This window comes from Heptranchias perlo, chromosome 11 (genome assembly GCF_035084215.1).
Source record: "Heptranchias perlo isolate sHepPer1 chromosome 11, sHepPer1.hap1, whole genome shotgun sequence".
Lineage (NCBI taxonomy): Eukaryota > Metazoa > Chordata > Chondrichthyes > Hexanchiformes > Hexanchidae > Heptranchias > Heptranchias perlo.
Genome location: NC_090335.1, coordinates 79,743,044 through 79,755,503, shown reverse-complemented (window position 1 = coordinate 79,755,503; position 12,460 = coordinate 79,743,044). Strand labels below are relative to the sequence as shown.

The 12,460-nt window shown below is 44.4% G+C and overlaps 1 protein-coding gene across 2 annotated transcripts in view; it reads right to left on the bottom strand.

Annotated features, from left to right (window-relative positions):
* LOC137327517 (1,4-alpha-glucan-branching enzyme-like) overlaps positions 1 to 12,460 on the bottom strand; it is a 426,685-nt gene that overhangs the window by 138,661 nt on the left and 275,564 nt on the right. For both annotated transcript variants that reach the window (XM_067993414.1, XM_067993415.1), the window contains exons 11-12: positions 12,185 to 12,295; positions 4,561 to 4,732 (exon numbers count right to left, since the gene is read on the bottom strand). In XM_067993414.1, coding sequence (XP_067849515.1) covers positions 4,561 to 4,732; positions 12,185 to 12,295 — 283 coding nt within the window. The remainder of the gene's footprint in view (positions 1 to 4,560; positions 4,733 to 12,184; positions 12,296 to 12,460) is intronic.

Genomic DNA, 12,460 nt, shown 5'->3' with positions numbered 1-12,460 from the left:
CGTGGCAGCCAATTTGTGCACAGCAAGATCCCACAGCAATGTGACAGTGACCAGATCATCTGTTTTTAGTGACATCGGTTGAGGGAGAAATATTGGCCAGGACACCAGGGAGAACTTCCCTGCTCTTCTTCAAAATAGTGGCCATGGGATCTTTTACATCCACGAGAGGGCAGACGGGGCCTTGGTTTAACGTCTCATCCAAAAGATGGCACCTCCGACAATGCAGCATTCCCTCAATACTACGATGAAGGGTCCCAGGTGAGCTGTAGTTTCGAGCTGTGGCCAAGCATTAAGTCAGGGGACATGGTTCATTCAGTAAAGAATAGAAAAGTCAGGGAACACTGGTGTAAAGGGACAGCTTGAACTTAAGGCACCAGGGTTCCATTCAGCAGGCTTAATGACCTAAGTTACTGTGGATGCAAAGTACTTGCATGTTTACTGCGTCTGATGTATGGAATACAATGTATGATAGAAGACAGAAAATCTGCTAATCTTTTATTTCTAAATAAAGTATTCAAGTTGCTGACACTAGACTCTCCAACCCATTAATTAGTAAGAAAAGGGAGATAGATACAGTTCGCTGCAACCATGACCAGGAGTCCCGAAGGCTGTGTTGCCTGCCTGGTGCCAGGATAAAGGGTATCTCCCCGTGGCTGGAGAAGAACCTGGAGCATGAGGGGGGAGGATCCAATTGTCACGGTCCATGTAAGAACCAACGACTCAGGTAGAACTAGGAATGCGGTTCTGCTGAGACGGTTTGAGGAGCTAGGGACCAAATTAATAAGCAGAACCTCAAAGGTAATAATCTCTGGATTACCACCTGAGCCACGCTCAAAGTGGCACAGGGACAAACAGATCAGAGGTGGCTCAAAGAGTGGTGTGGGAGGCAGGGGTTTCGATTCATTGGGCACCGGTACTGGGGAGAGAGGGAGCTGTTCCAACAGGACGGGCTCCACTTAAACCGGGCTGGGACCAGTGTCCTGGCAAATCGAATAACTAGGGCTGTAGGTAGGGCTTTAAACTAAAAGTTGTGGGGGGGGGGGGGGGGGAAGGGTTCAGGTAAGGATAAATTTATAAATCTAAAGAGAAAAGTCAAGGCCATAGAGCAGTGAAGCGATTTGGGTAAAGCTAAGCGGAGTGTGATGGGAAGGGATAGAGTGTTTAACGGTAATGGTGGATAGTGAATAAGGTCAAATCAGGGAAAAAAATAGTAAAAAGTTAAAATTAGAGGCACTTCATCTGAATGCAGGAAGCATTCGTAACAAGGCCGACAAATTAATAGCACAAATAGAGATAAATGGGTTTGACCTAGTAGCCATTACTAAGCCTGGTTGCAAGGTGACCAAGGTTGAGAACTAAATAGTCCAGACTTTTCGAAAAGACAGACAAAATGGAAAAGGAGGGGGTGTAGCCCTGATAATAAAGGATGACATAAGGACAGTAGTGAGAAAGGATCTTGGCTCTGAAAATCAGGAAGTAGAATCAGTATGTGTGCAGATAAGAAATAACAAGGTGCAGAAAACACTGGTGGGAGTAGTTAATAGGCCTCCTAATAGTAGCTATACTGTTGGACAGAGTATTAATTATGAAATAAGAGGAGTTTGTAACAAAGGTAATGCAGTAATCATGGGGGACTTTAACCTTCATATAGACTGGGCAAATCAAATTGGCAAAAGTAGTTTGGAGGATGAGTTCATGGAATGTATTCGAGACAGTTTTCTAGAACAATGCGTTGTGGAACCAACCAGGGAACAGGCTATTTTAGATTGTGTCTTGCATAATGAAACAGGGTCAATTAGTAATCTCATAGTAAGGGATCCTCTGGGGCCGAGTGACCATAATGCGATAGAATTTCACATTGACTTCGAGAGCAACGTACTTAAGTCCGAAACTAGAGTCTTAAAATTAAACAAAGCCAATTACAGAGATATGAGGGGTGAGTTGGCTAAGGTTAATTGAAAGAAATATTTCATAACTCTTAACGAATATACCCTCCATTAAGAAATAAAAACTCCACGGGAAAAGTGATTCATCCATGACTAACTAAAGAAGTTAAGGATAGTATTAGATTAAAAGAAGAGGCTTATAATGTTGCCAAGAAGTGCAGTAAGCCTGAGGATTGGGAGAGTTTTAGAAACCAGCAAAGGATGACCAAAAAAATTGATAAAAAGGGAGAAAATAGAATAGGGGAATAAACTAGCAAGAAATATAAAAACAGATTGTAAGAGCTTCTACAAGTATGTAAAAAGGAAGAGCAGCAAAAGTAAATGTGGGTCCCTCAGAGGCAGAGACAGGAGAAATTATAATGGGGAATAAAGAAATGGCAGAGACGTTAAACAAATATTTTGTATCTGTCTTCACAGTAGAAGACACAAAAAGCATATCAGAAATAGTGGGGAACCAAGGGTCTATTGAGAGAGCTTAAAGTAATTAATATCAGTACAGAAAAAGTATGGGAGAAATTAATGGGACTAAAAGACAAATCCCCTGGACCTGATGGCCGACATCCTAGGGTTCTAAAAGAGGTGGCTGCAGAGATAGTGGATGCATTGGTTGTGATCTTCTAAAATTCTCTAGATTCATAACAGGCCCAGCAGATTGGAAGGTAGCAAATGTAACGCCGCTATTCAAGAAAGGAGGGAGAAAGAAAACAGGGAATTATAGGCCAGTTAGGCTGACATCAGTGGTCGGGAAATGCTGGAATCCGTTATTAAGGAAGTGGTAACATGACACTTAGAAAATCATAATATGATTAGGCAGAGTCAACATGGTTTTACGAAAGAGAAATCGTGTTTGACAAACTTATTAGAGTTTTTTGAAAATGTAACTAGCAGGGTAGATAAAGGGGAACCAGCGAATGTAGTATATTTGGATTTTCAAAAGGCATTCGATAAGGTGCTACATAAAAGGTTGTTACACAAGATAAGGGCTCATGGGGTTGAGGGTAATATATTAGCATGAATAGAGGATTGGTTAACGGACAGTAAACAGAGAGTAGGGATAAATGGATCATTTTCGGGTTGGCAGGCTGTAACTAGTGGGGTGCCACAAGGATCAGTGCTTGGGCCTCAGCTATTCACAATCTATATTAATGACTTGGATGAATGGACCGAGTGTAATGTACCTAAGTTTGATGACGATACAAAGCCACGCTGTGTTTCTTGTCACTTAGCCAATTTCGCATCCATGCTGCCGCTGCCCCTTTTGTTCCCTGGGCTTCAATTTTGATGACAAGCCTATTATGTGGCACTTTATCAAACGCCTTTTGAAAGTCCATCCACACAACATCAACCGCATTGCCCTCATCAACCCTCTCTGTTACCTCATCAAAAAACACAATCAAGTTAGATAAACACGATTTGCCTTTAACTGTGCTGGCTTTTCTTTATTAATCCACATTTGTTCAGAGATGAGGAGGAATTTCTTCACTCAGAGGGTTGTGAATTTTTGGGACTCTCTACCCTAGAGGGCTGTGGATGCTGAGTGGTTGAGTATATTCAAGACTCAGATCGATAGACTTTTGGACTCTAAGGGAATCAAGGGATTATGGGGATCGGGCGGGAAAGTGGAGTTGAAGTCAAAGATCAGCCATGATCTTACTGAATGGCAGAGCAGGCTCGAGTGGCCGTATGGCCTACTCCTGCTCCTATTTCTTATGTTCTTATTTGCTAGAATCACACACTGATAACGCAAGGTTTTAGCTAGGACCTTACAAGGGCTGTGCATTTCTATTTTTTTTATTCGGTTTTAATAACTCACACTTTTAATAAGGCCACCTGTGAGATGTCTCTCTCAATGGTGAAGAACTTAGTTTTACCAGTATTGCCCCAAAATGCAATCCTGTGACATTGAGGCTCTGTACTGTGTCCAGGACTTGAATATTTGCTTGCATCTCAGCGACCAAAACTAATCATAGAACTCAAGATGAGCTAAAGAAGAAAGAATTTGCATTATTCAGTGCCTTTCACAACCTCAGGTCATCCCAAAGCACTTCACAGCCAATGAAGCACTTCTGAGATGTAGTCACTGTTGTAATGTTCCAATTTGCATGCAGCGAGGCCCCGCAAACACCAAAGAGGTAAATTACCCAGATAATCTGTTTTAGTAATGTTGGTTGACGGATAAATATTGACCAGGACACTGGGAAAATTCCCCTGCTCTTCGAATAGTGGCCGTGGGATCTTTTACGTCCACCTGAGTGGGCAGACAGGACTTTGGTTTAACGTCTTATCCGAAAGACGACACCTCCGACTATGCAGCACTCCCTCAGTACTGCACTGGGAGAGTCAGCCTGGATTCTATGCTCAAGTCTCTGGAGTGGAACTGGAACTGGAACCCACAACCTCTGAGCACAATGCTGCAGTTTCAGGACAACCTCTGACCCAGAAATATAAAGCAACAAAAAAAAACACAATGAAGACTGCTCCACTTTTGTTTCAAATCAAACGTCCAACATCTCATGAAATTAACGGTAATACCTGACATATCGAAAAGACACGTAGAGAGGAGATAGCACCCAAAAAACCACACTTTGTTAGTGTTAATATTCCGCAGACCTACCAATGAAATTCAGGTACCCTTCTCCTCCCAGAGCGTGCGTGATGAGACGGATCATTTTGTGTAACTGAATGCCGCGGTCCACTACCACCGTGAGGGGAGTCAGAACGCTCATGTTCGTGTACATCTCCGCATCCATCAGCCAAAACGCTAAGGTCTTGTCCCCAACGAGGGCCTGCGAAAGAAAACCAAAGTGAATGGAGTGCCATTGGCCAATTATACACAAATCCAAAGTATACGTAGAGAACGTAACTTGGAACACCATACTGGATTCAATTCAATAAGTTACTAAATATGATTCAACACAGGATGCACTGACTAGAGAAGCTGGGATTGTTCTTAGAAGAAAGAATTTGATTGAGGGGTTTTCATAATAGTAAATAAGGAGGAACTGTTTTCAGTGGCAGAAGGGTCGGTAACCAGAGGACACAGATTTAAGATAGTTGGCAAAAGAAGCAGGAAGGTGACGAGGAGACATTTTTTACACAGCGAGTTGTTCTGATCTGGAATGCGCTGCCTGAAGGTGCGGTGGAAGCAGATTCAATAGTAACTTTCAAAAGGGAATTGCATCTTTACTTAAAAGGGAAAAATTTGCAGGGCAATAGGGAAAGAGTGGGGCAGGGGGGGGGGGCAGGAAAAAGAGAGGAGGAGTGTGACTAATTGGATAGCTCTTTCAAAGAGCCGGCACAGACACGATGGGTCGAGAGGCCTCCTTCTGTGCTGTAAGATTCTATGATATCACACTGTTACATGGTCAGATGGTGCCAGTATATCACCAAATGGCAAGTTCCCTTCTCCCCCCACAACCCCCACCCACCACTTCCAGAAGGCACTTGACTCTTGCTGGTATACATTTCGACAGGCACAATCCACCCTCTGCTGTATCCCCTCTTAGTGACCTTCTTTATGTGACTCTAGGTCATCATAGGCAGCCCTAATCCTCTCCTCACCCAATGCCCAATTTCCAGCAGGCTTCATGGATAGCAAACAGGAGTGAAAACCCCAGCTGATTTATTTCCCCCCTTCCCTAGCCCAGGGGTACTGAATTCAACTAGAGCATTTGAACTATAGTCTCCACCACTTAAGATGTCCACGTTTAAATCAGCTAAAAAAGCACAGACCATTTTCCACTACAGTCAATTACAAAGTTGCCACTCAGGGAGAGTTAAGCTCTCTGTGTGTTTTGGGCAGAAACAGGTGTTCACTCAGTAGTTAACTGCTTCAATAAATCGCCCCTACTCTCCCAGAACAGCTGTGGCCTCCTTCCCTCTGAGGATGCTCCTCATCTCCCCATATGCCCATTTATCTCGCTCCCCAGGCCAACTCTTCCTCTGTGATCCAAATGCCTCTCGAACTGGCAGCAGGCAGTATCTCAGCTGCCCAGGCACGTAAGGTCATTGCCAGGCCTGTGCAGGCTTCCCACAGCAAAGTCCAGGAGTGTGGGCCTCAGGTTAGAACGCTGGGGTATCCCCATGCTCAAATACTCTCTCTCTAGGCTCGGTCGTCACTCGCTACCTGATGGCCCCAGCGTTTCCCTTTAAACCGTACAGCTGCCCCCTGAAACTGCTGGAACAGCCAGGGTCAGCTCAGCACCTCCTCCCAGCAAGTTCCACCCTCCCTGATCACAATATCACCAGCTTATTAGACAGAAGTATTGACTGATGACAAAGAAAAACATAAACAGTTTGAAATTTAAAAATGGAACTGGAGGAAGATGTTTGCAGTTGAAATGACAAATGGGTTATAAGAACATAAGAAATAGGAGCAGGAGTAGGCCAATCGGCCCCTCGAGCCTGCTCCACCATTCAATAAGATCATGGCTGATCTGATCCCAACCACAAATCTAAAGAACACAAGAAGTAGGAGCAGGACCCGGCCACTCAGCCCCTGGGCCCTCTCCGCCACCCACAGGGCATTGACCGATCCGAACTCAGCTTCATGTCCAATTTCCTGCCCGCTCCCCATAACCCCTAATTCCCTTTACTTCAAGAAAACTGTCTATTTCTGTTTTAAATTTATCTAATGATGTAGCTTCCACAGCTTCCTGGGGCAGCAAATTCCACAGACCTACCACCCTCTGAGTGAAGAAGTTTCTCCTCATCTCAGTTTTGAAACAGCAGCCCCTTATTCTAAGATTATGCCCCCTAGTTCTAGTTTCACGCATCCTTGGGAACATCCTTACTGCATCCACCCGATCAAGACCCTTCACAATCTTCTATGTTTCAATAAGATCGCCTCTCATTCTTCTGAACTCCAATCTACTCAACCTCTCCTCATATGTCCGCCCCCTCATCCCCGGGATTAACCGAGTGAACCTTCTTTGTACTGCCTCGAGAGCAAGTATGTCTTTTCTTAAGTGTGGACACCAAAACTGTATGCAGTATTCCAGGTGCGGTCTCACCAATACCTTATATAACTGCAGCAATACCTCCCTGTTTTTATATTCTATCCCCCTAGCAATAAAAGCCAACATTCCGTTGGCTTTCTTGATCACCTGCTGCACCTGCATACCAACTTTTTGATTTTCTTGCACTAGGACCCCCAGATCCCTTTGTATTGCAGTACTTTCCAGTCTCTCGCCATTACGAAAATAACTTGCTCTCTGATTTTTCCTGCCAAAGTGCATAACCTCACATTTTCCAATATTGTATTGCATCTGCCAAATCTCCGCCCACTCACCCAGCCTGTCTATATCCCCTTGCAGGTTTTTTATGTCCTCCTCACTCTCTACTTTCCCTCCCATCTTTGTATCATCTGCAAATTTTGATATGTTGCTCTCGGTCCCCTCCTCCAAATCGTTAATATAGATTGTAAAGAGTTGGGGACCCAGCACTGACCCCTGTGGAACACCACTGGTTACTGGTTGCCAGTCCGAGAATGAACGATTTATCCCAACTCTCTGCCTCCTGTTCGATAACCAATCCTCCACCCATGCCAGAATATTACCCCCAATCCCGTGATTTTTTATCTTAAGTAATAATCTTTTATGTGGCACCTTGTCGAATGCCTTCTGGAAGTCCAAATACACTACGTCCACTGGTTCCCCTTTATCCACCCTGTACGTTATATCCTCAAAGAACTCAAGCAAATTTGTCAGACATGACTTCCCCTTCGTAAAGCCATGCTGACTTTGTCCTATTAAATTATGCTTATCTAAATGTTCCGTTACTGTCTCCTTAATAATAGACTCCAAAATTTTACCCACCACAGATGTTAGGCTAACTGGTCTATAATTTCCAGCCTTCTGCCTAATACCCTTTTTAAATAACGGTGTTACATTAGCAGTTTTCCAATCTGCCGGGACCTCTCCCGAGTCCAGGGAATTTTGGAAAACTATCACCAAAGCATCCACAATCCCTACTGCCACTTCCCTCAAGACCCTAGGATGTAAGCCATCAGGTCCAGGGGATTTATCCGCTTTGAATCCCATTATTTTACTGAGTACCATCTCCTGAGTGATTTTAATCGTATTTAGCTCCTCCCCCCCTAGAGCCCCCTGTTTGTCCAGTGTTGGGATATTCTTAGTGTCCTCTACCGTAAAGACTGAAACAAAATATTTGTTCAGCATTTTTGCCATCTCCATGTTTCCCACCATTAATTTCCCGGTCTCATCCTCTAAGGGACCTACGTTTGCCTTAGCCACCCTTTTTCTTTTTATATAACTGTAGAAACTCTTGCTATCTGTTTTTATATTTTTTGCTAATTTATTTTCATAATCTATCTTCCCTTTCTTAATCAATCCTTTCGTTACTTTTTGCTGTCTTTTGAAGACTTCCCAATCTTCTATCCTCCCACTAAGTTTGGCTACCTTATATATCCTTGTTTTTAGTCGGATACTATCCTTGATTTCTTTACTTAGCCACAGATGGCTGTCATTTCTTTTACACCCTTTTTTCCTCAGTGGAATATATTTATTTTGAAAGTTGTAAAATAACTCCCTAAATGAACACCACTGCTCATGTACCGTCTTACCCTTTAATCTATTTTCCCAGTCCACTTTAATCAATTCCGCTCTCATACCACCATAGTCTCTTTTATTCAAGCTCAGTACGCTTGTTTGAGAATCAACCTTCTCACCCTCTAATTGGATATGGAATTCAACCATGTTATGGTCACTCATTCCAAGGGGATCCATCACTTGGACATTATTAATTAATCCTGACTCATTACACAGGACCAGGTCCAAGGTTGCCTGCCCCCTTGTAGGATCAGTTAAATGCTGCTCAAGAAATCCATCCCTGATGCACTCAATGAACCCTTACTCAAGGCTGCTCTGCCCAATTTGATTTGTCCAGTTAATATGATAGTTAAAATCCCCCATGATTATAGCTGTTCCCTTATTACATGCCCCGACTATTTCCTGATTAATACTTCTTCCAGCAGAGTTGCAACTATTAGGAGGCCTATATACTACGCCCACGAGTGTTTTTTCCCCTTATTATTCCTTATCTCTACCCAAACTGTTTCATTATCTTGATGCTTTGTCCCAATATCATTTATCTGTATTACAGTGATTCCTTCCTTTATTAACATAGCCACCCCACCTCCCCTTCCTTCCTGCCTGTCCTTCCTGATTGCTAAATACCCTGGCATATTTAATTCCCAGTCGTTGTCACCCTGCAGCCATGTTTCTGTAATGGCCACAAGATCATACCCATACGTAGTTATTTGTGCCGTTAACTCGTCCATTTTGTTACAAATGCTACGTGCATTCAGATAAAGAACTTTCAAATATGTTTTGTGACGCTTAGTTCCTGCTTTTTCCTTTTTTAACACTTTACCTATTACTCCATACCTTCTGTCCCTTCCTGTTACGCTTTCCTCTGTCTCCCTGCTCAGGTTCCCAACTCCCTGCCACTTTAGTTTAAACCCTCCCCAACAGCACTAGCAAACACTCCTCCTAGGACAGCGGTCCCGGCCCTGCCCAGGTGCAGACCGTCCGGTTTGTACTTGTCCCACCTCCCCCAGAACCGTTTCCAGTGTCCCAGGGTTTACAATTCACTATAAATAGCAGAGCCACAAATCTCCCCACAACAATAGCAAAATATAGACTGCACCCAATGTGGGGACACGGGATATGGAAGAATGAACTTGCATTTACATAGCACATTTCAAGACCTCAGGACGTCCCAAAGCACTTCACAGCCAATGAAATACTATAAAAAGTGTAGTCATGATTGTAATGTAGGGAAACATGGCAGCCAATTTGCACACAGCAAAATCCCACTAACAGCAATGAAATAAAAGACTAGATAATCTGTTTTCGCGATGCTGGTTGAGGGATAAAGATTGGCCAGGGCACCAGGGAGAACTTCCCTGCTCTTCTTCAAAATAGTGCCATGGGATCCTTTTACGTCCACCTGAGAGGGCAGATGGGGCCTCGGTTTAACGTCTCATCCGAGAAACAGCACCTCCGGCAGTGCAGCACTCCCTCAGTACTGCACTTGGAGTGTCGGCCTGGATTTTGTGCTCAAGTCTGTGGAGTGGGATTTGAACCCATGACTCAGAGGCGAAAGTGTCACCGCTGAGCCACAGCTGACATCTAATTTATACGTAACAAGTAACTAGCACACTTAGGAGCAACAACGCTGTGTGTTACAGTGAGTGCCACGCACAGGGAAAGCAGATCGTATCCCTCGTCACATTTTTTGTTTATATTGCGAGCTAGATCAGAAGTGATTTACTAGAATGGTTCCAGCGATGAGGGACTTCAGTTTTGTGGATAGACTGGAGAATCCGGCATTGTTCTCCTTAGAGCAGAGAAGGTTAAGAGATTTAATAGAGATGTTCAAAATCATGAACAGTTTTGACAGAGTAAATAAAGAGAAACTGTTTCGATTGGCAGAGGACACAGATTTAAGGTGATTGACAAAAGATTCAGAGGTGACACAAGGAAACATTTTTTTTACACAGACGGTTGATGATGATCTGGAACGCGCTGCCTGAAAGGGCGGTGGAAGCAAATTCAGTCGTAACTTTCAAAAGGGAATTGGATAAATACTTGAAGGGAAAAAATTTGCAGGGCTATGGGGAGAGAGCAGGGGAGTGGGACTAACTGGATAGTTCTGTCAAAGAGCCGGCGGAGGCACGATGGGCCGAATGGCCTCCCCCCGTGCTGTACCTACTAGAATCACAGAAAGATTACAGCATGCAAGGAGGCCATTTGGCCCATCAAGTCCATGCCGGCTCTACGCAAGAGCAATCCAGCCAGTCCCACTCCCCCGCCCTTTCCCTGTAGCCCTGCAAATATTTTCCTTTCAAATACTTAGCCAGTTTCCTTTTGAAAGGCACAATTGAATCTGCCTCCACCACCCCCTCGGGCAGTGCATTCCAGATCCCAACCACTCGCTGTGTAAAAAATTTTTTCCTCATGTCACCTTTGGTTTTTTTTGCCAATCACCTTAAATCTATGTCCTCTGGTTCTTGACCCTTCCACCAATGGGAACAGTTTCTCTCTATCTACTCTGTCTGGACCCTTCATGATTTTGAATACCTCGATCAAATCTCCTCTCACCCGGCTCCGTTCCAAGCAGAACAATCCCAGCTTCTCCAGTCTATCCACGTAAATGAAGTCCCTCATCCCTCATATCATTCTAGTAAATCTCTTCTGCACCCTCTCTAAGGCCTTCACATCTTTCCTAATTGCGGTTCCCAGAACTGGACACGATACTCCAGTTGTGGTCGAACCAGTGTTTTATAAAGGTTCATCATGACTTCCTTGCTTGCCATAGAGGGAGTGCAGCCAAGGTTCACCAGACTGATTCCTGGGATGGGAGGACTATCGTATGAGGGGAGATTGGGTCGACTCGGCCTGTATTCACTTGAGTTTAGAAGAATGAGAGGGGATCTCGTTGAAACATACACAGACTGGATGCAGGGAGGATGTTTCCCCTGGCTGGGGGGTCCAGAACGAGGGGTCACAGTCTCAGGATACGGGGTAGGACATTTAGGACTGAGATGAGGAGAAATTTCTTCACTCAGAGGGTGGTGAACCTGTGGAATTCTCTACCACAGAAGGCGGTGGAGGCCAAGTCACTGAATATATTTAAGAAGGAGCTAGATAGATTTCTAGACACAAAAGGCATCAAGGTGTATGGGGAGAGAGCGGGAATATGGTATTAAAATAGAGGATCAGCCATGATCATATTGAATGGCGGAGCAGGTTCAAAGGGCTGAATGGCCTACTCCTGCTCCTATTTTCTATGTTTCTACACAGTGAGTGGTTAGGATCTGGAATGCACTGCCCAAGGGGGAGGTGGAGGCAGATTCAATCGTGGTCTTCAACAGAGAACTGGATAAGTATTTGAAAGGAAAATATTTGCAGGGCTACGGGGATAGGGCGGGGGAGTGGGACTAGCTGGATTGCTCTTGCATAGAGCTGGCACGGACTCGATGGGCCGCATGGCCTCCTTCCGTGCTGTAACCTTTCTATGATTCTATGATAATAATGATCTAAAGTCGCACAGTACATTGATCAGACCTGTCCGATTGCCTCAGTCACTCACTGCCTTAACCAGGGCCATCCTTCTCTGACCTCCAGCAGGCTGGGCTGCGACCTCAGCACCTGTACCAGGATCACATGGTGCCAACCAATGTCACGCATCAACAAAACCTGCGAGGGGGTTACCTGGTCGTGGCTCTCTGCGTAGGCGATGCACTTCTCTCCGTACCGCCGGTTGGTTAACGTGAACACGATGTTGCCCATATTCCAGTCTTCATCCTTGAACTCTTTCAAAATCTGCAGCCGTTAAGAGGAGTTACAGTTAGTTACACATTGTGGCACAAACACTCCCTTACCAAAAAAAAAATCACATTACAACATCGGAGGCTGAAACTGACAATCAAATTAGTAAATTGCATTATCCACCTGCAGCCGACACTCCCCAGTCCTTTCATATTAAAG